The 25,188-nt window shown below is 42.1% G+C and overlaps 1 protein-coding gene across 1 annotated transcript in view; it reads left to right on the top strand.

Moving 5' to 3' along the window:
- Positions 1-18,914, top strand: part of mtmr8 (myotubularin related protein 8) — a 38,579-nt gene extending 19,665 nt beyond the window's left edge. Inside the window, exons 9-14 of the mRNA XM_062963759.1 lie at positions 358-483; positions 1,883-1,932; positions 9,703-9,903; positions 11,633-11,761; positions 12,454-12,580; positions 14,167-18,914. Of these exons, the coding sequence (XP_062819829.1) occupies positions 358-483; positions 1,883-1,932; positions 9,703-9,903; positions 11,633-11,761; positions 12,454-12,580; positions 14,167-14,466 (933 nt within the window). The 3' untranslated portion in view covers positions 14,467-18,914. The remainder of the gene's footprint in view (positions 1-357; positions 484-1,882; positions 1,933-9,702; positions 9,904-11,632; positions 11,762-12,453; positions 12,581-14,166) is intronic.
- Positions 18,915-25,188: the final 6,274 nt, after the last annotated feature.

The following is a 25,188-nucleotide window of genomic DNA, read 5'->3' as shown; positions in this document are numbered from 1 at the left end:
GCGAAGAATTGTCATCAACATGCTATGCTAATTTTACATACATACATACACACACACACACACACACACACACACACACACACACACACATATATATATATATATATATATATATATATATATATATATATAAAATAATAATAATAATAATAATTTCACAACAGGGACAAGCCCGAACAATGACACAACATATTTGACAAAACTTAAAACATTTCAACGATACACAAAATAATATAATGGACAATACATTAAAATCCAAGCAGATAAAAAGCCCCAGCCATGAATTTGATGACGATGATGATGATGATGTGGTGTAGCATCCTTCTCTCTGCTTTATTTCTCCTTCTGTCTTCTCAGGCCGTGAAAGAGGAGAAAGCCAGCGTCTTAGTCCATTGCTCTGACGGCTGGGACCGCACGGCCCAAGTCTGCTCTGTTGCCTGTCTCCTTCTGGACCCCTTTTATCGGACATTCAAAGGATTCATGGTAAGAAAGAGATGTGGACCTCTGGGGTTGTCAATCAAACGACCCATTCATTGTTGTGCCCTTTCTAATTATTTCTAATTTATGGTGACAATAATTGGGTTTCGTAGCTGTATGTAATTAGAGAAGGTTTCCTTTAGGCTGAGAAAGCGTGACTTGCCCAAGAATCACCCAATGGTGATTATATTAATATAATCATATATATATATACTAGCTGTGCCCGGCCACACGTTGCTGTGGCGAATTATGGTGGTATGGGAAATAAAGTATTGAGGAATTGGTGGTAGTTAAGGTAAAGGGTCCCCTGGGCTGAGTGGGTTGCTAGGAGACCAAGTGAGCGGAGCTTAGCCTTCTAACTGGCAGCAATTGGATAAAAACAATTATTCCTCTCCTTCTAATTAGGACTTCATTTTTCTATTCTTTTTGTTCTATCAACCTAGAGGCATGGATGAGGGGTTGTTCTGTCAATTTTCGAGGTTGTGGGGTGATTACCTTTGTTGTTTTGTCCGCTGCTGTGATGCCATCACTCTTTTATATATATAGATATATATAATTTTATTGTTATACCCTTCCCTATCTCGCCAAAGGGACTCGGGGCGGCTTATTATATATACTGTATATACTCGAGTATAAGCCTAGTTTTTCAGCCCTCTTTTTAAGACTGAAATAGCCCCCCTCGGCTTATACTCGGGTGAAGGTCCTGGTTGGCTTATATTTGGGTCAGCTTATACTCAAGAATATATGGTACATTTATTATTTTTCTCTATTATTATTGGTATTATTGCATTTATTATTTTTCTCTATTATTGTTGCTACTATTACATTTATTTTACTCTATTTTTATTATTATTAATACATTTATTATTTCACTCTGATCTTATTATTATTGCATTTATTATACTCTATTATTACATGTATTATTTTTCTGTATGTATGTATTATTTATTATTATTACAACATGTATTATTTTACTCTATTATTATTAAAAGGATACATAAGCACATTGACATTGAAGAAGATGAGAATAATGATTAGATCAGAGTTGGACAGTCTTATATTAAATTGGAGCTTTATGTAAATATTCAAAATCATTTAACCTACTGATGCCTCAATTCATGTAATTTTATTGGTGTCTATTTTTATTTCTGAAATTTACCACCCTCGGCTTATACTGGTGTCAATGTTTTCCCGGTTTTTTTGTGGTAAAATTAGGTGCCTTGGCTTATATTTGGATCGGCTTATACTCGAATATATACGGTATATAATATTATTACAGTATATATTATTAGTATAGTATAATATTAGTATTTTGCCATACATAAATTACCATAAATGTTGCTGCTCCATTCGCCTTTAGTCATTTAATTTCTTTCTTTTTATTTCTCTTTTCTCTGCATCAAAGTTCCTGATAGAAAAGGAGTGGATTGCCATGGGCCACAAATTCTCACACAGGTAAAAATGAAATCGGGTTTGCGCTGGACTTAAACACAATGGGAAGACTGTGGTTTGTCGGTCAGACTAGCAGACCATCCACACTGCGGAGTTATAGCACTTTGACACCACTTTAACTGCCATGGCTTCTCCTATGGAATCCTAGGGGTCTCCTAGTGAGCTTCCTGGCCTTCCAGTCCAACCCCTTTCTGCTATGCAGGAAAAGCACAATCAAAGCACTCCTGACAGATAGACATCCAACCTGAATAATAATAAATCAATAATAGTAATAATAATAATAGCAACAACAATAATAATAGATTTGGAAGAGGCCACATGGGCCATCCTGTTATGATTGAGCCTCATGGCTCTGTTACTGACAGACGTGGGCGTAAGACTCCTCGAGAGTCAGATACTCTCGAGGAGCGAGAGAGAAAAAGACTGCGAGACATATTTGCAGCACCATCTGACGAAGAATCTTTCGAAGGGTTTACGGAGAGAATGGAGGAGGGGCTGGTTAGCTCAGAGGAGGATGAGATGGATTGGACTCGGGTAAGGGAGGAATTGGGTGCCACTGGCCATGATGGGACAGAAGATGAATGGGGACCTTCAGGATTAGACCCATGGCTTAGCTGGAGGGATGGGACGGGATCCACAGCTGGAGATGCTGTTGGGCGTAGTCAGAGGTGTTCCAGCTCTGACGAGGAAAGTGATGAGGAAACGCCCGGGTTAAGGAGGACAGCTGACAGTGATGAAGATTTGTAACTGGCATAAAATGGGGCTTGGGAGCAATTGCAAATTGCGTCGGGCAAGGTAATCTGGGCAAACGCTTGGGATCCGTGTGTGTGTGGGACGCTTCCCTGAAGACTTGTGTGCTTTCCTGTGCTGTGACGTAAGTTGATTGAAATCCAGGGTCAGACGGCGGGAGGGATTGTGTGGGCATTTGTTTGTGCAAACCTGTGCTTACTCTTATTAGCTTGACCTTCCGTCGTCTTTCTGACGGACGCCATCTCCTGCTTTGAGAACCCGGACTGAACTGACCACGGCTTGTCTTCCCCCCTTCTTGGACTTGGAAAAACTACAAACGTCTGCTTCTGGCTTTGATTTACGGAACGGAACTGGTCTACTCTACTTCTACAATCCTTGGCTGAATTGCTCGTGTTGGAGATCCTGTCTACTGTGTGTGTGTGGGAGCGACGCAAGTTACTCTAAGCACAGTGCTGGCAGCAGAGAGGAATCTGCTGCCAATTAGTTGCATTCTTTGTATCTTTTGTTCCTTGGCTTTCGTTCTGTTAATACCTAGGCTGAAGCAAGCAGTTTGTTTTTACCCGGATTAAACTCCGGTTTAATCCGGTTTATCTTTTGAACATTTACTTTTGTCCCTTTTTGCTCCTAAAGGCAAAAACTGCCTGGCCCTTGTGTTTTTACGGGCATTTTTGAGTTCTGTAATCTAATAAACTCTGTTACTTTGAATCTTGTGGCGTTCTGTCCTTGACAGATTGCCCGACGCCCATAAAAAGTTTATTGCAGCAATAAACCCGTCAGGAAGACGATGGATGAGTTAAGAGCCAAAGTAGACCAATTGCAAACGGCCTTAAGCCAAACAGCTTTTGCTGTGAAAGGACATGTTTTGACTCCTGAACGCTTTGACGGAACCAGGTGCAAGTTGCCAACCTTTTTGGCACAAGTGGAGCTTTATTTTTCTCAGCTCAGTGCTCATGCTTTTCCTACTGACACTAGCAAGGTGGCTTTTATTTTGAGTTTGTTGACCGGTCCCGCAGGACAATGGGCCACTAATTTAATTTTGGGAAATGACCCAGTCAAGGACAATTTGAATAATTTCAAAAGGTTGTTAACTGATACTTTTGGGGATCCTCTCCGCACGGAGAACGCTGGGTGGGCTCTGTATCGGTTGAAACAGGGAAAGGGGACTGTTTTGGATTACTTAAATAAGTTTAACCTGTATCGCCACCAGCTGGATTGGGGGGAAAATGCATTCATGCTTTTATTTACTGCCGGGTTAAGTGATATGCTCCAGGATGAATTAGCACGCTTGGAGCCGGCTGAAAGCTGGGACGCCTTAGTAGCTAAGGTGTTGCGTTTAGACGCAAGGTTCGAGGCTTGTAAACACTCAAAAGCAATGTGTGCGCCACCTATGCATGTAACCGGGGCACCTGTGGTGATGGGGGAAGAGCCCATGGAGCTTGGGGTCTTTAAAAAACTGTCTACAGAGGAAAAGAGCCGTAGGAGGCAGCTGGGCTTGTGTTTGTACTGTGGGAATGCTGGGCATTTTGCCAAAAATTGTAATGTGAAACCTTCCCAGCTTTCGGGAAAAGGCCAGCCCTAGTGCGACGTGAGTCCAACGCACTAGGGCTCCTCAAGCAGTCAACTGAGGGGAGGAAGCATGTTTTCGTACCCATTACATTATCTGTTGGGGGAAGGGAACTTGTTTCTACTCTGGCACTGCTGGACTCAGGAGCTACGGTCTCCTATGTAGATATTGAGTTTGCTAAGAAGCATGGCATTCCTAGAGTGCGCAAGGCATGCGACGTGTGGGTGGAGGGAGCAGATGGGAGACTGCTGGAGACTGGGGTGGTTAACCAGGAAACCTCAGCAGTAACGTGGGAGGTGCAGGGAGTAACGGGAACGTTTGTGTGGGATATTACGAGCTTGCCTAGATATGATGTGATCCTGGGAATGGATTGGCTAGCTGTAGTAAACCCACAAGTGGATTGGGCAACACGTAAAGTGATCTTAAAGAGGCAGGATTGTTGCACTCTAAACGTTACTCATGCTGATATGGAGGGAGTGCCTGCTGAGTATGGGGAGTTCTCTGATGTATTTTGTAAAAGAGAAGCGGACAAATTACCACCGCACAGGCCATATGATTGCGCCATCAAGTTGGCAGAAGGTGCGAAACTGCCAGCAGGGAGGCTGTATGCCTTGACTGTACCGGAAAGGCAAGCTTTGCGGGAGTTTTTAGATGACAATTTAGCCAAGGGGTTTATTCGCCCATCTAGTTCTCCAACTGCGGCACCAGTATTCTTTGTAGCCAAAAAGACTGGGGAACTTAGGCTGGTCTGCGACTATCGGATCCTAAACAAATACACCATTCGGGATAGGTACCCGCTCCCTTTAATCTCGGAACTGTTATCAAGGGTGCAAGGGGCTAAGGTCTTTACCAAGCTTGACCTGCGGGGGGCCTATAACTTAATCCGTATACGGGAAGGGGATGAATGGAAGACGGCATTTAACACGTGTTTCGGATGCCACGAGTTCCGAGTCATGCCTTTTGGGCTTTGTAATGCTCCTGCGGTCTTCCAGAGGTTCATGAACGATGTGTTCAGGGACCTAATTGACCAATTTTTAGTGATTTATTTGGATGATATCTTGATTTTTTCTAAGGACGAGAAAGAACATCGTCAACATGTCAAGCAGGTTCTGCACCGACTGCGGGCTAATGGGCTTTTCGCCAAGGCTTCCAAATGCGTCTTTCATGTGCCTGAAGTGGAGTTCCTAGGTCATGTAGTGTCAGGTAGGGAACTTAAAATGGACCCACATAAGGTTGACGCCGTCAACTCATGGCAGGAGCTGAAAACTAAGAAGGATGTACAAAGGTTCTTAGGTTTTGCTAATTACTACCGGGAGTTTATTCCGAATTTTGCAAAGCTCACGGTACCTTTGACGCAGCTTCTGCGCAAGAAACAGCCATTTGTGTGGGGGCGGGAAGCTCACGAGGCGTTTCTACAACTTAAGTCTAGTTTTCAATCAGACAACATACTAACCCATCCTGATGTTGACAAACCGTTCGTGGTAGAAGCGGACGCTTCTAGCTACGCGTTGGGGGCTGTATTGTCTCAGAAAGATTCCTCAGGGACCTTGCGTCCCTGTGGATTTTACTCGCGGCAACTAACACCCTTCGAGCAGAACTATACCATATGGGAGAAGGAGCTGTTGGCGATTAAGGTGGCGTTTGAGGTGTGGCGGCACTGGCTTGAAGGGGCACGGCACCAGATCGTGGTCAGATCTGATCACAAGAATTTAGAGCACTTGCAAACAGCAAAGAAGTTAAACCAGCGTCAAATCCGATGGGCTTTGTTTTTCTCCAGGTTTAACTTCAAGGTGCAGTTCGTAGAGGGGAAGGCAAACTTGCGGGCCGATGCTTTATCCCGCAAGCCGGAGTTTAAGACCAATGAGCAGGTTGTATGTCAGACCATCTTGCCTACTGCCTCTCTGTGTGTTGTAGATAATGAGCTCGGGTTACATGACCAGATCCTTGAGGCTCAGAGGGATGATGTGTGGACACAGGAGCAACTGATGCTGCTCTCAGCAGGTAATCGTACCATACTGCCGCATCTACAAGATCAAGACGGAGTATTGGTACGCAGGGGGCAGGTCTACGTACCAGTGGGGGCCCTCAGGTTGGAGGTGATTAGAGCCCACCATGACGAACCCATGGCTGGGCACTTTGGCAGATTCAAGACCGTGCAGCTCATTACCAGGAGCTATTGGTGGCCAAAGATGCGGCAAGACATTCTGCGCTTTTGTGACAGCTGCGCCGTTTGCCAGCAGAGTAAGACGCCTGTTGGGCGCCCTAGAGGGTTGTTGTCGTCTTTACCTGTTCCGGACAGGCCATGGCAAATCATTTCCATGGATTTCATTTCAGATTTGCCTAAGTCTGGGGGTTATACTTGTATTTGGGTGGTGGTGGATTTATTTAGTAAACTGGCTCATTTTATTCCTTGTTCAACCATTCCGGCGGCCCCTACGTTGGCCTTACTATTTACTAAGCACATCTATCGTTTGCACGGAGCACCCGAGGTGATTATTTCAGATAGGGCTCCGCAATTTGTGTCACGCTTTTGGAAACATTTCCATGAGTGCTTGGGGACTAAGTTAAACGTTTCTTCAGCCTTTCATCCGCAAACGGATGGACAGTCGGAACGGGTTAATGGGCTCTTAGAGCAATATCTGCGTTGTTTTTGTTTAGATCAACCCACGGCTTGGGTGAAGTGGCTACCGGTGGCGGAATTTGCTTACAACAATGCGGTGCACACATCTAGTCAGCATACGCCGTTTGAGCTAACTTATGGTTTTCACCCACGGGGAGGTGTGGCGCCGTCGACCAATGTGGTCTCTTCGGACCCTGTGTACCGCTCTACGGAAATGGCTGCATTGCATGATGTTGCCCGTCGCTTACTGCTGGAAGCTAAGGCAACGCAGAAGACTCAGGCTGACCGCCACAGGCAGGCAGGGGAGGAGTTGGAAGAAGGGGATTTGGTGTGGTTATCTTCCAAACATATTAAACAGGCTGGGGGAAAGTTTGCGCCTCGGTATTTGGGTCCCTTTCCTATCGTTAAAAAGATTTCTTCCGTTGCGTTTCGTTTGCGTTTACCGTCTAGTTTAAAGGTCCATCCAGTCTTTCATCGTTCGCTGTTGAAACTTGATACCTCTAGTCGTCGTGGTGCTATAGCGGAGGGTATCACTGCCACTTCTCCGCCATCGGGGGAGGAGGCCTTTGTGAGAGGGGATAGTGTTATGATTGAGCCTCATGGCTCTGTTACTGACAGACGTGGGCGTAAGACTCCTCGAGAGTCAGATACTCTCGAGGAGCGAGAGAGAAAAAGACTGCGAGACATATTTGCAGCACCATCTGACGAAGAATCTTTCGAAGGGTTTACGGAGAGAATGGAGGAGGGGCTGGTTAGCTCAGAGGAGGATGAGATGGATTGGACTCGGGTAAGGGAGGAATTGGGTGCCACTGGCCATGATGGGACAGAAGATGAATGGGGACCTTCAGGATTAGACCCATGGCTTAGCTGGAGGGATGGGACGGGATCCACAGCTGGAGATGCTGTTGGGCGTAGTCAGAGGTGTTCCAGCTCTGACGAGGAAAGTGATGAGGAAACGCCCGGGTTAAGGAGGACAGCTGACAGTGATGAAGATTTGTAACTGGCATAAAATGGGGCTTGGGAGCAATTGCAAATTGCGTCGGGCAAGGTAATCTGGGCAAACGCTTGGGATCCGTGTGTGTGTGGGACGCTTCCCTGAAGACTTGTGTGCTTTCCTGTGCTGTGACGTAAGTTGATTGAAATCCAGGGTCAGACGGCGGGAGGGATTGTGTGGGCATTTGTTTGTGCAAACCTGTGCTTACTCTTATTAGCTTGACCTTCCGTCGTCTTTCTGACGGACGCCATCTCCTGCTTTGAGAACCCGGACTGAACTGACCACGGCTTGTCTTCCCCCCTTCTTGGACTTGGAAAAACTACAAACGTCTGCTTCTGGCTTTGATTTACGGAACGGAACTGGTCTACTCTACTTCTACAATCCTTGGCTGAATTGCTCGTGTTGGAGATCCTGTCTACTGTGTGTGTGTGGGAGCGACGCAAGTTACTCTAAGCACAGTGCTGGCAGCAGAGAGGAATCTGCTGCCAATTAGTTGCATTCTTTGTATCTTTTGTTCCTTGGCTTTCGTTCTGTTAATACCTAGGCTGAAGCAAGCAGTTTGTTTTTACCCGGATTAAACTCCGGTTTAATCCGGTTTATCTTTTGAACATTTACTTTTGTCCCTTTTTGCTCCTAAAGGCAAAAACTGCCTGGCCCTTGTGTTTTTACGGGCATTTTTGAGTTCTGTAATCTAATAAACTCTGTTACTTTGAATCTTGTGGCGTTCTGTCCTTGACACATCCAGTCCAACCCCATTCTGCTGTGCAGGAAAAGCACAATCAAAGCACTCCTGACAGATGGCCATCTAGCCTCAATAATAATAAATCAATAATAGTAATAATAATAATAATAGTGTTGAAAGATGCAACAGGGGCCATACAGTCCATCCCCATTCTGTCATGCAGGAAAAGCACAATTAAAGCACTCCTTACAGATGGCCATCTAGCCTCAATAATAAATCAATAATAGTAATACCAATAGCAATAATAACAATAGCAATAATAATAGTGTTGAAAGCCATACAGTCCATCCCCATTCTGTCATGCAGGAAAAGTACAATCAAAGCACTCCTTACAGATGGCCATCTAGCCTCAATAATAAATCAATAATAGTAATAGCAATAATAATAATAATAATAATAATAATAATAATAATAATAATAATAATGTTGAAAGAGGCAACAGGGGCCATCCAGTCCAACCCCATTCTGTCATGCAGGAAAAGCACAATTAAAACACTCCCGACAGATGGCCATCTAACCTTAATCATAATAAATCGATAATAGTAATAATAATAATAATAAGAAGAAGAAGAAGAAGAGTTGGAAAGGCCATGGGCCATCCAGTCCAACCCCATTCTGTCATGCAGGAAAAGCACAGTTAAAGCAGTCCCGACAGATGGCCACCCAGCCTCAGTTTAAAAGCCTCCAAGGAAGGAGCCTCAAGCGCACTCTGAGGCAGAGAGTTCCACTGCTGAACAGCTCTTCTTACAGTCAGGCAGTTCTTCCTAATGTTCAGGTGAAATCTCCTTTGCTGTCATTTGAACCCATTGGACACTTGAACCCAAGTCTCCAGCCCAATAGACTGGTTCCTATACTCCGCAGCTACTCCTCCGATTGTTTTCTGCTGCTCCTCCATTTTTTATTGCCGTCCACGTTTGAGTTTTTCAAAACATTGATGGAGTGTATCCCACCTTTATTGCTAATATGGGGCTGGAAAAGCTTCATAACGGAAGGCAAGAGAGTGCTCCATTTTTCTGGGAAGGATGAGAGTCGGTTCCCAGGGATAAAAGCATGTAATGTCCCATCGAAAGGGGCTGAGAAATGGCTTTCTTCTGTCCACGCAGGTGCGGCCACCTGGACGGCGACCCCAAGGAGGTCTCCCCAGTCTTCACGCAGTTTGTCGAATGCACCTGGCAGCTGATGCAGCAGTTCCCCTGCGCCTTCGCCTTCAACGAGCGCTTCCTCTTCGAGATCCACGACCACGTCTTTTCCTGCCAATTTGGCAACTTCCTGGGCACCTGCCACAAGGAACGGGAGGATCTGAAGTGAGTTGGTGTTTCCAAGCAGCCCCAAAGCTGGTTTGTCTTTTGCTGGCTGGATAAGCCGGGCTGTGGCGAAGCTGGCTAGTAACCAGCTGCAATAAATCACTGCTGACCGAGAGGTCATGAGTTCGAAGCCTGGGTCGGGTTAAGCCCCCGACCATTAAATAGCCCGGCTTGCTGTTGACCTATGCAGCCCCGAAAGACAGTTGCATCTGTCAGGTAGGGAAATTTAGGTACGCTTTATGCGGGAGGCTAATTTAACTAATTTACAACATCATAAAACTGCCAGCAAAACACGAGGAAAGGAATGAGGAAGTACAGCCACTAGTGGACAGTGAAGCAACAGCTCCCCCTGTGGCCGGAATCGTGAAGCTGGAAAAAAAAAGTTAAATGCCTCTGTGTCTGTCTATACTGTATGTTGTTTGTCTGTTGGCATTGAATGTTTGCCATATATGTGTTCATTGTAATCCGCCCTGAGTCCCCTTCGGGGTGAGAAAGAAGGGCGGAATATAAATACTGTAAATAAATAAATAAATAAATAAGCAAAAATGTTGGATAATAAGGAGGGATTAAGGAAAAGCCTATTAAACATCAAACTATGTTATGATTTTACAAATTAAGCTCCAAAACTTCATGTTTTACGATCAAATTGACAGAAAAAGCAGCTCGATACACAGTACTGTTATGTAGTAATTACTGTATTTATGAATTTAGCACCAAAACGTTGGAAACACTAACTACAAAAACATTAAATACTAACTGCATTGGATAATGCAGAACGTTGGATAAGCAAAGGTTGGATAAGCAAGACTATTGTATTTCTAAAGTCAGAAGGGACACGCCTCCCCCTCAAAAGGCCATCTAGTCTGCCCCTTGAAATCCAGGAATCTATATCTATAAAAATGTAATGTTCGTTTTACTATGGAGTAAACAACAAAACCACTGAACCAAATCACACCAAATTTGGCCACAAAAGACATAGTCATCCAAAATCATAGTCATCATCAAAAAACCCTAGAAAAATAGTCCAAATTACAGAGGATGAGGGAAGAGCCTTTCTAACCCTTCCGCACAGCTATATTACCCATTTATAATCTTATATTACAGTAGAGTCTCACTTATCCAAGCCTCACTTATCCAAACCTCTGGATTATCCAAGCCATTTTTGTAGTCAATGTATTCAATATATCATGATATTTTGGTGCTAAATTTGTAAATACAGTAATTACAACATAACATTACTGCGTATTGAACTACTTTTTCTGTCAAATTTGTTATATAACATGATGTTTTGGTGCTTAATTTGTAAAATCAACCTAATTGGATGCTTAATAGGCTTTTCTTTAATCCCTCCTTATTATCCAAGATATTCGCTTATCCAAGCTTCTGCCGGCCCGTTTAGCTTGGATAAGTGAGACTCTACTGTATCTGCTTTGAACTGGATTATCTTGAGTCCACATTGCCATATAATCCACTTCAGTGTAGATTTTATACAGCTGTGTAGAAGGAGCCTCATATAATCCACTTCTAAGAAGATAATACAAGATTATAAATATAATATGAAATAATTACTGTGGTATAATAATACAGAACAATATAATTTCTACTGTATTCGTTTCTATTTGATTTATAATTCGCTTTGCTTCCAAATGGGATTCAAAGAGGCTCACAAGACAAATGGAAACAGAACAGCTAACACAATACCACCCTCATTCCTTTCTTTATGTTCCAGAATCTTTGAGAAGACTCATTCCTTGTGGCCGTTCCTCCTGCAGAGGAAGCAAGAGTTCAGGAATCCACTCTATAAGGGATTCGCCGCTTACAAGGAACTTCGGCCCAACACTTTCCCATACAGTTTCCAGTAAGATTGCTATTGTTATTATTACAGTGAAAGTGGGTTTGTCTGTAATACAGTTTCTTGCTGCCACCTTAAATTTGAGAAGTGTTAGGGATTCCTCATCTTCAGAAGAGGAAAGAGAGTGTTCAGGAATTAGAGGGGGAGATGGAATCAGAGGAGGAGATTTTGCAAGTACCCACATTTCAGGAAAGGAGAAAGGAAACAGAGCAGAGAGGCCGTTCAGCTGAATAGCTGCCAGAAATGCTGAAATAATTGGGATAAATCAGGAGCAGGAGTAGTCAGCTTTCGCTGGTAACAAACTGACTCTAATGCTTAAGCTTTCGTTCCCCTTGTGCCTGCTTCGAGTCTGTGTTTGGGAAACTGCTCCTAAGGATTTATTGTTGTTTCTTTGTCTGAAATAAGACTGCTGCTTGATTTGGGAATTTTCCATAGTCTTAAGAACTGTGTTTGCGTCAAGACTTCTTTGCTTCCTTTTGCATTATACAACTGAGTGTGCTGTTCTTTATGTTATGCTGAAGTAAAGCAGTTTTAATTTACTTACCATGTTATTTTAAGGCTGTTCTTGAGAGACAAATCAGGACAAGTAGCTCCATGACTAAATCTTGTGAAGCTGCCAGGCGCTTGCATTTTGCTTGTCCTTCACAAATGGAGGTTGCTTAGAGGTGTCTAATTCATCCCTTCTCTTTCTCCCTGAGGTTCTGGTGTGGCCTGTATAACCGGTTTGACAAAGGGATGCACCCAAAGCAGTGTGTCTTGGACCACCTCCTGGGCTGCATCCGCCAGAGACTGGAGTTGGAAGATGCTGCAGCAGAGCTGGAGGAGGTGAGTTTTTCAAAACATTGATGGAATGTATCCCACCTTTATTACTAATATGGGGCTGGAAAAGCCTTCCCCTAGAGATCTCAGAACTCAGCCAGGCACATATTGGGGGGCTTTCTTCTTCTTCTTTATTCGTTCAGTCGTTTCCGACTCTTCGCGACTTCATGGACCAGTCCACACCAGAGCTCCCTGTTGGTCTTAGGAACTGTGTAGTTTTATTTTTAGAAATAACATTAGTGGCCTGAGGTTTGGAAACTTTTAATGGTCCCTGTTGCGAGTAGTCATTGTTTTATATGATGTGCTGAAATTGGGTTATTCTTGAATTAGTATATGATGGTTTAGTGGATTATGTATTTGTGTGTCATGTATATGTATGGATGTTTTTAAACTTTGTATGCCGCTTTGAATCCCACCCATGGGAGAAAAGCAGGATAGAAATGAAATAATAATAATAATAATAATAATAATAATAATAATAATAATAATTTATTATTATTATTATTATTATTATTATTATTATTATTATTATTATTATTATTTGGAAACAATAGACATTGACAAAATTACGATCTGCCAACTGCAAAAGGCCACCCTACTGGGATCTGCACGCATCATCCGAAAATACATCACACAGTCCTAGACATTTGGGAAGTGTTCGACTTGTGATTTTGTGATACGAAATCCAGCATATCTATCTTGTTTGCTGTGTCATACAATATAATAATAACAACAACAACAACCCTACTGGGATCTGTGCGCATCATCCGAAAATACATCACACAGTCCTAGACACTTGGGAAGTGTTCGACTTGTGATTTTGTGATACGAAATCCAGCATATAGATCTCATTTGCTGTGTCAATAAAATATAATAATAATAATAATAATAATAATAATAATAATAATAATAATAATAATAATAATAATACATCACACAGTCCTAGACACCTGGGAAGTGTTCGACTTGTGATTTTGTGATACGAAATCCAGCATATAGATCTCATTTGCTGTGTCAATAAAATATAATAATAATAATAATAATAATAATAATAATAATAATACATCACACAGTCCTAGACACTTGGGAAGTGTTCGACTTGTGATTTTGTGATACGAAATCCAGCATATCTATCTTGTTTGCTGTGTCATAAAATATAATAATAATAATAATAATAATAATAATAATAATAATAATAATACATCACACAGTCCTAGACACTTGGGAAGTGTTCGACTTGTGATTTTGTGATACGAAATCCAGCATATCTATCTTGTTTGCTGTGTCATACAATGTTGACATGTCAACATGTTAAAAGGTGCTTTTAGGATGTTTTTAAAGATGTTTTTAAGATGTTTTTTAAATTGTTGATTTTAGCCGGTTCTTGTAAGCCGCTGTGAGCCCTAGGGGAGTGGCGGCATATAAGTTTGAAAAATAAATAAATAAATAAAATAATAATAATATTGATGCAGCCTAGAATCGCATTGGTCTTGTTCGCTGCTGCATCACACCATTGACTCATTCAGCTTGTGATCTACCAAGAATCCTAGACTCCTTTCCCACTTAAAACTGATTCCTTTCTGTCCATGCAGAAGCTTCCTCTCGCCGACGGTCTGCCCTTAGAGGAGACGTCCACCTTATCCAAACTGACCACTGCCTCGACCGGTTGCTCCAAATCCCCGATGGTCAACACTCCCCAGGACTATGGGGAAAGCCCTCCTCTGATCCTGGCCAACGGCAGCTTGGCCAGGAAGGAAAGAGAGGGACCGGACTGCCTGCCCAAGAGCCAAGAGGGCCTTGCGAATCCCCTCGGCGTTTTGGAGAGCGAGCTCGTGGCCGCCAATGGCTCTGCGCAACTTGATGCTCCAGCACTGAATCTCCAGGACCATTGAGCCGAGCCTCTTCTGTTGTGTCTGCGGAGCATGCAAGAGCCTTGGCCCACATACAGCTACGTGTTGTGTCCTGTGTGTTGAAAGTGGGCAAGGGGAAGGGGGTCCACGTTGGAGGCCCTTTGAGGATGGAGGTCATTGTGGGGCTGGGCTTGCATTGAACTGGAAAATCCTGCCGGAATCGCCGTCCAGTTCTTCCCAACATCGGCGCATGGCTCTTACGGCTCATGTCGGAGGCTGAGTGGCCCTCTTTCCCAGAATTTTTAAAGGACGTCGCACAAATGGGAAACGGGTGAGCCGATGCCAAATTGCACCATTTGGAAGACGCTTTTTGCTTGTGACACTTTGCATGGGGATTCCGTATTGCGGCACCATCGGGTTGAATTTCCTTGGCACTACGCTTAATTTTTTAATTTTTTGGTCGGTCGTCGTGCCTTTTAATTCTGTCTTTTTCAATTCTGTGTCCTGTCCAGCTGTTTCTTCAATTCCTGTGACTTTTGTGGCTGTGATGTGCAAGGGCCTGTTCTTGTCTATATTTTAAGAAAACACGTGGAGGTTTTCTATCCTCTATCGACATTCATGGCACTGATGTAGTGGCACAAACACGGAGAGAGAGGTGTCCGGTGGGTTTTCAAAGCACGAGGCTTCTTGACTGCATTTAATACCTTTTTGCTTGTACTACTTTCCAACTATCTGGGCGTCATTTTTGGTATAGGACTGGAAACACCACATGTCTCTCTATCATTCGTATACACTCACATGGGACACAGAAAAGTCTCAAGTCCCCAGGAAAGTGTTAAAAATCCTTGAATCTATTTACGAAGAAAAATAAATCCTTGAATCTGATTGTCACAATCATCCCAAAGGCATTGCATGAGGTTCCGTTCCACGCGTGTCACCATTGCATAGTGTGAGGAAAAGCAATGTAAACACTACTCCTTCCAAAGGAAGGATCTCCCTGCAGCATCCGAACCAGGCTGAAATATTTTGGTTTTGACATATTTGAAGGAGGACGGAGATAAGGTTTTCTGCTTCTCATCTCAGGCAGGAAGGAGCAAGAACATAGGGACCAAACAGCAGGAACAAGCAATTACACCTATGGCCTCCGTATTGGAAACGACGAGATGCCATTTTTCCCGTTCGAGGCAGCCGTGGCCACCCGTTCAGGTATCTGGCATAGAGGACTTGGGTATGGTGAATGGGTTAAGCCATACAGAGAAGGGATTCCCCGAAATGCAAAGGCAAGACGCCACTATAACCATAAATGTAATCTAACAATATAAACTATAAGACAGTATCTATATATATAAAAGAGTGATGGCATCACGGCGACCCACAAAACAACAAAATTACAGGCCCCCCAACCTCGAAATTTGACAACACAACCCATCATCCACGCCTCTAGGTTGATACAACAAAACTAGAAGAAAAACAAAGTCCTAATTTGAGAGAGAGGAATAATTGCTTTTATCCAATTGCTGCCAGTTAGGAGGCTAAGCTCCTCCAACTTGGTCTCCTAGCAACCCAATAAAAAATAATAAAAAACCCTAAAATTAATTCAATAAAATACTATAATAACAGAAAATAACTAAAAATTATACAAGAAAATAATAAAATATAATAAATAAAAATATAACTTACAATAAAATTAATAAAAAAATGCAAATAACGTCAAATAAAAATTACACAACAATTTTTAACCAATACCACCACCACTTTGCCACAGCAACGCGTGGCCGGGCACAGCTAGTTTCCTATATATGCTATAGTCCTAGAACAATGATGGGCAACCTTTTGCGCCTGGTGTGTCAAAATTCACCAAAAAAATACCTAGCATGACTTGGGTGGTGTGCCACTTACAGAAAAAAACCATAATTTCACAATTTATGTAGTTTAAATAACAAAAATATATAATTGTAATATATAACTGTAGTCAATAAATCAAAAACTATTTACTACAATTATTTCCATGTACAACAATCTATGGTACCTCTTGCAATTTCCACGCTGATTTCTCTCTATTGTAGTTTCAATGTACAGTAGAGTCTCACTTATCCAACATAAACGGGCCAGCAGAACGTTGGATAAGCGAATATGTTGGATAATAAGGAGGCATTAAGGAGAAGCCTATTAAACATCAAATTAGGTTATGATTTTACAAATGAAACACCAAAACATCATGTTAGACAACAAATTTGGCAGAAAAAGTAGTTCATTACGCAGTAATGCTATGTAGTAATTACTGTATTTATGAATTTAGCACCAAAATATCACGATATTATGAAAACATTGACTCCAAAAATGTGTTGGATAATCCAGAAGCTTGGATAAATGAGTGTTGGATAAGTGAGACTCTACTGTAGTCATGAATAATTAATAATATAATAATAATATAATAGTAATAATATAATAATATACTACAATTGTGTGTGTGTGTGTGTGTGTGTGTGTGTGTGTGTATGTGTGTGTATATATATATATAATGTAATGTGCATATTTCCCATGGAGTAAACAACGCAACCACTGGACCAAATCACACCAAATTTGGCTACAAAAGACATTAGTCATCCAATCAATCTGCATCCGGCAGCGTGTCAGCAAAAATGGCTAGGCGTGTCAGTGCTGACACGCGTGTCATAGGTTGGCCATCACTGTAAAAGAACATTCAATGTACAGACAAGGATTATAGAGATTCAAAATATACTAAATGCTTCAAAATACACCAAAATGGTTTAGAGACGTATATTTTGAAGCATCTAGTATATTTCGAATCTCTATAATCCTTGTCTGTACATTGAATGTTCTATGACTATAGCATATATAGGAAACACTGTCTTATAGTTTATATTATTAGATTACATTTCTGGCTATAGTGGACTCTTGCCTTTGCATGGGTTAAGCTTCCACATTTGTGAGCATGTTTTGGGACGTTTCCAGGAGAGTCGGGTCCGAGGCTTTGATGTCCCAGGATCCAAAACTTTCTCAAAGACCATCTATGCCTTTTCTCTGCCCTTGCCATCCGATGTATTTAGCATCAGTGATAGGCATGTGCATGCAGCATGCGTTGGCATCGGAAAGCAGTGACATTTGAGTCCAACACTAATGATTTGACGCACTTTGGGAGGAAGCCTTCCTCTTCTGGTAGTTTTGGGTTTCAGAAATCCCAGTCTGCTGGCCAAACGGATGACCCTTAGACCCGTGCTAGAAGCAGAGTTCTCCAAACTTTGGGGACTTTCAGGTTTGGGGACTCGAACTCCCAGAAGTCTCAGCCTCTTGACCAGTGGCCAAGGATACTGGGAGCCCAAGAGGAATACAATAGAGTCCCACTTATCCAACATAAATGGGCCGGCAGAACGTTGGATAAGTGAATATGTTGAATAATAAGAAGGGATTAAGGAAAAGCCTATTAAATATCAAATTAGGTTATGATCCGCTCCCCGGATTATTATAATAAACTAGATTTGTTGGGTCCATTGCTAGACATGTTGACTCGATCACTTGTTAAGGTGAAATGTGATTTCATCTTATCATGGTTTAATCTTAAGCTGTCTTGATAAATCAGAGTTGTTGGGTCCATCCATAGGCATGATGGTGTGACAGTTAAGATTAAACATGGTTTAATTGTAACATGCTTTAATAAGCTATCATAATAAATTAGCTTAAATGTGTTGATTTGGTCCATCAATGACTGGATACCTTAATAAAATGGTTTAATCTTAACGTGGTTTAATAGTAAGCTATCTTAATAAACCAGGCTTGTTGGGCCCATCAATACACACAATGAGTTGATTTGGTCCATTAATGCACCCGATTTTTATTTCGTGTCAAAAGCATTGCATAATAAATAAGTTTAAAAGTGATAAAATAAAGGAATGCACCCGATTAAACATGGCTTAATCTTAACGTGGTTCAATAGTAAACTATCCTAATAAACTAGGTTTGTTGGGACCATCGATACACATGAGGAGTGGCTTTGGCAAGAGTTGCCCTGAAGTTTGTTTACTTTTTATGCCTCTCGGCTCAAATACCATTTTAGATAGAAATGTCCCCTTGTATCTATGTGTACATCTTCGTAGAACACCGTCGTGGCCGCATTGTGTGTTGTTGTGTTTTGGTAACACATGGACTGACCGTTCAGTAAAAGTGAGCCAGTTTTTGGTTATTTCTGAAACGTCTGGAAAGGCGACACCTTGAAAAGCGAAATAGTTTGCAGTTCGTGAGAGTTTGCCGGCTGAGTATACCCTTAAAACGTATCTGTCAAAAAACTCTGATGAAAGGCTCCTTTGTCTCACCTTGAATCCATGTTTTGAGTCCAGTTTCAGTCAATGCACTGTTTTGAATGTCGTTTCTGACCCTTATTATTGAGAATGTGGTCTGATGGAGAGTTTGATTTGTAAGTATAACTTTTTTTTTATTACCAAAAAGAATAAATCCCTTCCATTTTTAACGCACAGCCTTTCTCTGTTGACTTCTTGGCTCAGTATTGGGTTTTTTCTTTATTTGTGTTTTTTTCCTGTTAAAAATGTAATGGAAAATAATTGCAGCATCTCGAGCTCTGGGGATGACCTGGGAAGGAATCTCACTGGAGCATTGCAGAACACCAAAATACTTGGCAGTTACCCTGGACCGTGTTCTGACTTACAAGAAGCACTTCCTGACCATCAATCAAAAAGTGGGTGCTAGAAATAACATTGTATGAAAGCTGACTGGCACAACCTGGGGATCACAACCAGACACAGTGAAGACATCTGTCCTTGTGCTTGGCTACTCTGCTGCTGAATACGCATGCCCAGTGCGGAATACATCTCACCATGTTAAAACAGTGGATGTGGCTCTTAATGAGACATGCCGCATTATCACAGGATGTCCACGGTCTACTCCGCTGGAGAAATTATACTGTTTAGTCGGTATTGTACCTCCTGACATCTGCTGAGAAGTAGCAGCCTGTAATGAACGGACCAAGGCATTGACATCTCCAGCCTATCCTCTGTACGGATACCAACCAGCATCTTAAATCAAGGAACAGCTCGCAGGAACACTCAGCAAGTGAGAGTCCAAAAGTGGCAGGCTATAACCTGGATCCTCAATCAGTGGCTGAGACAGGATGAGAAATTCCCCCTGGGCATATAGAAGACTAGGCGACTTGGAAGGTGCTGAACAGACTGGCACCACGAGATGCGGTGTGATTCGAAGTGTGGTCTGACCAAGGCAGAAGGGTAGCATGACTTCCCTGGATCTAGGCACTAAACTACTGATGCAGGCCAAAATCCCATTGGCTTTTTTAGCTGCCACATGACATTGTTGGCTCCTGTTCCCCTTCCTCCCCACGAGGACTCCCAAGATCTTTTCCACACGTCCTGCTGTCGAGCCAGGCGTCACCCCATTCCGTATCTTTGCATTTCTTTTTTTCTGCCTAAGTGGAGTCTCTTGCATTTATCCCTGTTGAACTTCATTTTGGCCAATCACCTCTCTAATCTGTTAAGGTGTTGCACCCCAAGACAGCGCGAGCACCCGAAAACCAGGCAGGAGCCAATATAATACACAAGCTGTTTATAGAAGCAGAGTATATATATCTATATCTATGCACATTTAAGGTGGAAAGTCAGAGTAAGAAATAGTCCATAATATATAGTCTATTGCAATTCAGAAAGAGTTTATCAATGTCCAATTTGTAATCCACAAGTGAAGCTCGATAGCTTCCTTTAAAAGATCAAAGTTTGTCCATGAAGCAATAGCAGGAACAAAGCGCTGCAAATCCACTTGAAAAGTCCCGTAGCAAAATCAAGGTAGCAAGGTAAACAAAGCAGAGTCAATCTCGATTCAAGAACAAGGAAGTCGCGGTAACAAGGCAAGGTCTACTCGGGAGTCGCGGCTCGCCTGGAACTGGGAACTCGGCACAGATTCAGGAGACAAGGCAAGCAGCTGGAAACTGGAACCTCTTCCGAGGAAAGGCAAAGTTGACACCGCATTGAGAATAGAGCGAGGAGTACTTTTAACAGAATCCCAAATCTGCAAGAATTAGGGAGTGCAGGACCCACAAAGTTCTCATGGGAAAATTAATCATTATCCGATTTGAGAGTGAGTCTCTGACTTCTTCTCACTCCCTGTTTCCTGCTCCTATCTTTTGTAACAAAATCTCTCCGATTAAAAGTTCCATTCTCCCCCAAGTCTGTACCATCTGGTATGGGTAACACTGGAGAGATTTCAGAATGTTCGAAATTGTGATTCCACAATATCCGGCACCTGCAAGGCCATGGGGCCTGGAACTGAAGCAGGAATGCCCTCAAAATCCATCGCCTCATCTGATTCTAACTCTAACTCTCGATGAAACCTGGGCCATGATGGCTGAGCCACAACATAAGGTGGTTTTGAATTCTGCTCCTGTCTTCTGGAGTGTTGGCTCTCCCTCCCAATTTGGTGTCATCTGCAAACTTGATGATCGTGCCTTCTAACCCTTCGTCTAAGTCGTTAATAAAGATGTTGAACAGAACCGGGCCCAGGATGGAACCCTGCTGATGGCACTCCACTCGTCACTTCTTTCCAAGATGAAGAAGATGCATTGGTGAGACCCTTTGGGTTCGTTTGCTTAACCAATTCCAGATCCACCTAACCGTAGTTTTGTCTAGCCCACATTTGACTAGTTTGTTTGCCAGAAGGTTGTGGGGGACCTTGTCGAAGGCTTTACTAAAATCCAGATATGCTACAACCATGGCGTTCCCTGCATCTACCCAGCTTGTAACTCTATCAAAAAAAGAGATCAGATGAGTCTGGCATGACTTGTTTTGAGAAATTCATGCTGACTATCAGCGATGACCCCATTCCTTAATGATCTTTTTCAAAGTCTTGCCTGGTATCGACGTGAGGCTAATGCTTTGGGTCGTCCTTTTTTTTCGGGACCACATTTGCCTCTTCCAATCTGGACTTCTCCCATTTGGATTTTAACCCGATTTTAACCTGTGAAATGTTGGGGTTGTATGCACTACCTTTTTAAGCACACAAGCCTGTTCTTGCCAGAACTAGTTTGCGCATCCTCCCTTCCACGTCCGCCCCCATTCTCTCCAAAGAGACCCATCGTCCCAAAGATGCACTAAAAATAAAGAGATTAAAGATAAATCCAGAGGATGCGGTGCCTTTCAATCCCTCCCTGGAGCAATGGGGTGGCGTTTGGGGCTGGGCTTTGTTCGCTCCTTTTTCTTTTCAATCGGCTACTGTCTCTGGAGCCAGCCAGGAACAAACAGTTTTGCCGAGAAAGTGGTACCCGATGCTGAGGATGCGGTTGCTATGGCAACATTGAATTTTGCACCTCTGCTTGGATCGGAAAGGTTTATGAAGACTCCCAGGTTTTTGTTTTTTTTTGTGAATCATTTTTATTTTTTTATAGTGAAACATGATACATTGAAAGTGGTGGAACAATATATCAATAGAAAAGTGGGAAAGTATTAAGAGGAAAAATAAACATAGAAATAGAGGCAAAAAAAAGTCCAAAAAAAGAAAAAGAAAAAGAAGAAAAGAGAGAAAAAAAATCTGGGTATACTTCCCATCTTTGCTTCGGAGTTGTCTCTTTCATTAATTGTGTCTTTATGTATTCCGTTTAATCTACTTTATATATTGGACAGGTCTATCATAAAATCTATTCTTCTTTTTGTTAGGAATTTTATAAAGTTTGTCCAGTCTGTTTTGTTTTTCCCTTCTCTTATTTTTTGTGTTAACTTATCCATTTGTACAATGTCTAGTATTCTTATTATCCATTCTTCGGGGGATGGGAGTCTTTTTCTTTTCCAGATCTTTGCAATAGTTAATCTTCCCACTGTGCTTAAATAAAAACATATTTTATCTTCGTTTTTCTTAAATTTTGCATTCGTAAAACTTAATAAATACATTTCTGGTTCTGATTTAAATTTAATTCCTATAATTTCTTGTGTCATTTCGTGAACAGTCTTCCAAAATTCTTTAATTTTTTCACAGGACCACCATTGATGAAAAAAAATGTCTCAATTTTTCCCCCACATTTCCAGCACATATTAGATTTCTTTTTATTAAATTTTGATAGTTTTTCTGGCATTTAGTACCACCTATATTGCATCTTATACCAGTTCTCTCCGATATCAGTTGCGGCCGTATATTTTAATTTTTCTTTCCAAATTTTCCCCCCAATATTCCAGATTCAAACTATGACATATGTCTTTCACCCATTTTATCATGCATTCTTTTATGTATTCTTCTTCGGTTGCCCATTTTAGCAGTTGTTGATATAATATTAACTTTTTATCTTTTTTCATTATAATTTCCCATGTTCCCTGGTCTTGACTGAAGCCCTTTTTGGCATCTTCCTTAAAATTTATTTGCAATTGATAGTATTGATACCACAAAATTTGCTTGTAATTTTGTTGGATTTCTGTATGAGTTTTTATTGTGTATTCATTATTATTCTTTTTTAATATTTGTTGGTATGTTAACCAGTATTCTTTACTCAATTCTCTATTGTGCTTGGCTTCAATAGAGACTAAAGACTCCCAGTTTGATGGTGACTGATGTTGCAGGGAGGCAATTCTAATATTCCGATTTAGGGGTGCGTGGATTTGACTCTCTTGTTGGAATATCTGAACTGGAAAGCCTTTTGGGGTAAATTTATGTAGTAATTTCTGGATTTATGAATTTAGCACCAAAACATCAAAATGCTGGGCTGTGGCGCAGGCTGGATAGCAGCCTGCTGCAACAAATCACTCTGACCAAGAGGTTATGAGTTCGAGGCCAGCCCATGGCGGGGTGAGCACCCCAACAATTAAAAAAAATATAGCCCCTGCTCGTTGCTGACCTAGCAACCTAAAAGATAGTTGCATCTATCAAGTAGGAAATAAGGTACCACTTATAAAGTGGGGAGACAAATTTAACTAAAATTTAACTAATTTATGACGTTGGAATGAGGAAGTGCTGTTACAGTGGATGATGAAGCAGCTGTGGCCAGAATCGAACATCCCCTCAGGAGAAGGTTAAATTGCCTCTGTGTCTGTCTCTGTTTCGGTTCTATGGGCATTGAATGTTTGCCCTATATGTACAGTAGAGTTTCACTTATCCAACGTTCTGGATTATCCAACACATTTTTGTAGTCAATATTTTCAATATATCATGATATTTTGGTGCTAAATTCGTAAATACAGTAATTACTACATAGCATTAATGTGTAATGAACTACTTTTTCTGACAAATTTGTTGTATAACATGATGCTTTGGTGTTGAATTTGCAAAATCATAAACTAATTTGATGTTTAATAGGCTTTTCCTTAATGCTTCCTTATTATCCAACATATTCGCTTATCCAACGTCCTGCCGGCCCGTTTATGTTGGATAAGTGAGACTCTACTGTATATAAGGTGATCTGCCCTGATTCCCCTTCGGGGTGAGAAGGGCGGAATATAAATACTGTAAATTAATAATAAATATTGAAAACATTGACTACCAAAACATTTACTAAAATGCAGAACATTGGATGAGTGAAGGTTGGATAAGCGAGACTCTACTATTTTTCTTGATTTCTTGGAATTAGTAAAGTCCCCGTGTTTTTGTTCTGCTAACCTGAGTGGCACGTTGTTTTTCTGGATCGTGGGCACACGTAAGAGCTTCCATTTATCATCAATCTGTAATAGGGGGAAAGGTTACTTTTGCAAATTGTCGGTTTCTTCCTATATTCACATATTCCCCATCTTTTGCAAGATAGGAGACGGCTTGTGCTGGCAAGGCAAATGTGTGGCATTAAAGTTGTCCTTTTAGTTGATTACAAGGCCGGCTTTTGGGACAGCGGCAGCAGGAATCCGATGGGAAACAGATGGGAGGCCAATCTCGCGTCCGGCTGATCTGAATTACAGGAGCCGGCACAGCTGGTGTCCTCCCTTCGGACAATAAATCCATCCGGTGCCAACAAAAATAGTGCCATCTCCGCAATCCTCTTTGCAGATAAAGCAATGGTACGCTTCAAATCGGAGGTCCTTTGGTCACAGATCTTTTGCTCCTTGAAATCATGTCTTGCATCATTGCCTTCGCTTTCATCTCTATTTCTAAGCCGAAGAGCCGGCATTGTCCATAGACACCTCCAAGGTCATGTGGCCATAGGCATGACTGCATGGAGCGCTGTTACCTTCCCTATTGATCTACTCACATTCGCATGTTTTCGAACTGCTAGGTTGGCAGGAGCTGGAGCTTACAGCAGGTGCTCACTCTACTCCCTGGATTCGAACCTGCGACCTTTCAGTCTGCAAGTTCAGCAGCTCAGCGTTTTAACACACTGCAGCTATATGTATACATATATGTACAGCTGGAGCCTCCGGTGGGAGGCTGTATGGCCATGTCCCAGAAGCACTCCTTCCTGACGTTTTGCCCACATCTATGGCAAGCATCCTCAGAGGTTGTGAGGTCTGTTGGAAACTAGACAATGTCATGTAGATATCTGGAATGTCCAGGGTGGAAGAAAGAACTTTTGTCTGTTGGAAGCAGGCGTGAATTAGCTTGATTAGCATTGAATAGACTTGCAGCTTCAAAACCTGGCGGCTTCCTGTCTGGGGGAAATCCTTTGTCAGGGGAAAGCTAACACCTCCCAACAAAGGATTCCCCCAGGCAGGAAGCAACCAGGCTTTGAAGCTGCAAGCCCATTCAATGCTAATCAAGCTAATTCACACGCAAGAGTTCTTTCTCCCACCCTGGACATTCCAGATATATACACACACGACACTT

This window comes from Anolis carolinensis, unplaced genomic scaffold (genome assembly GCF_035594765.1).
Source record: "Anolis carolinensis isolate JA03-04 unplaced genomic scaffold, rAnoCar3.1.pri scaffold_12, whole genome shotgun sequence".
NCBI classification, from domain to species: Eukaryota; Metazoa; Chordata; class Lepidosauria; order Squamata; family Dactyloidae; genus Anolis; species Anolis carolinensis.
The sequence above is the reverse complement of the archived record's forward strand: the minus strand, read 5'-3'. Positions and strand labels throughout refer to the sequence as shown.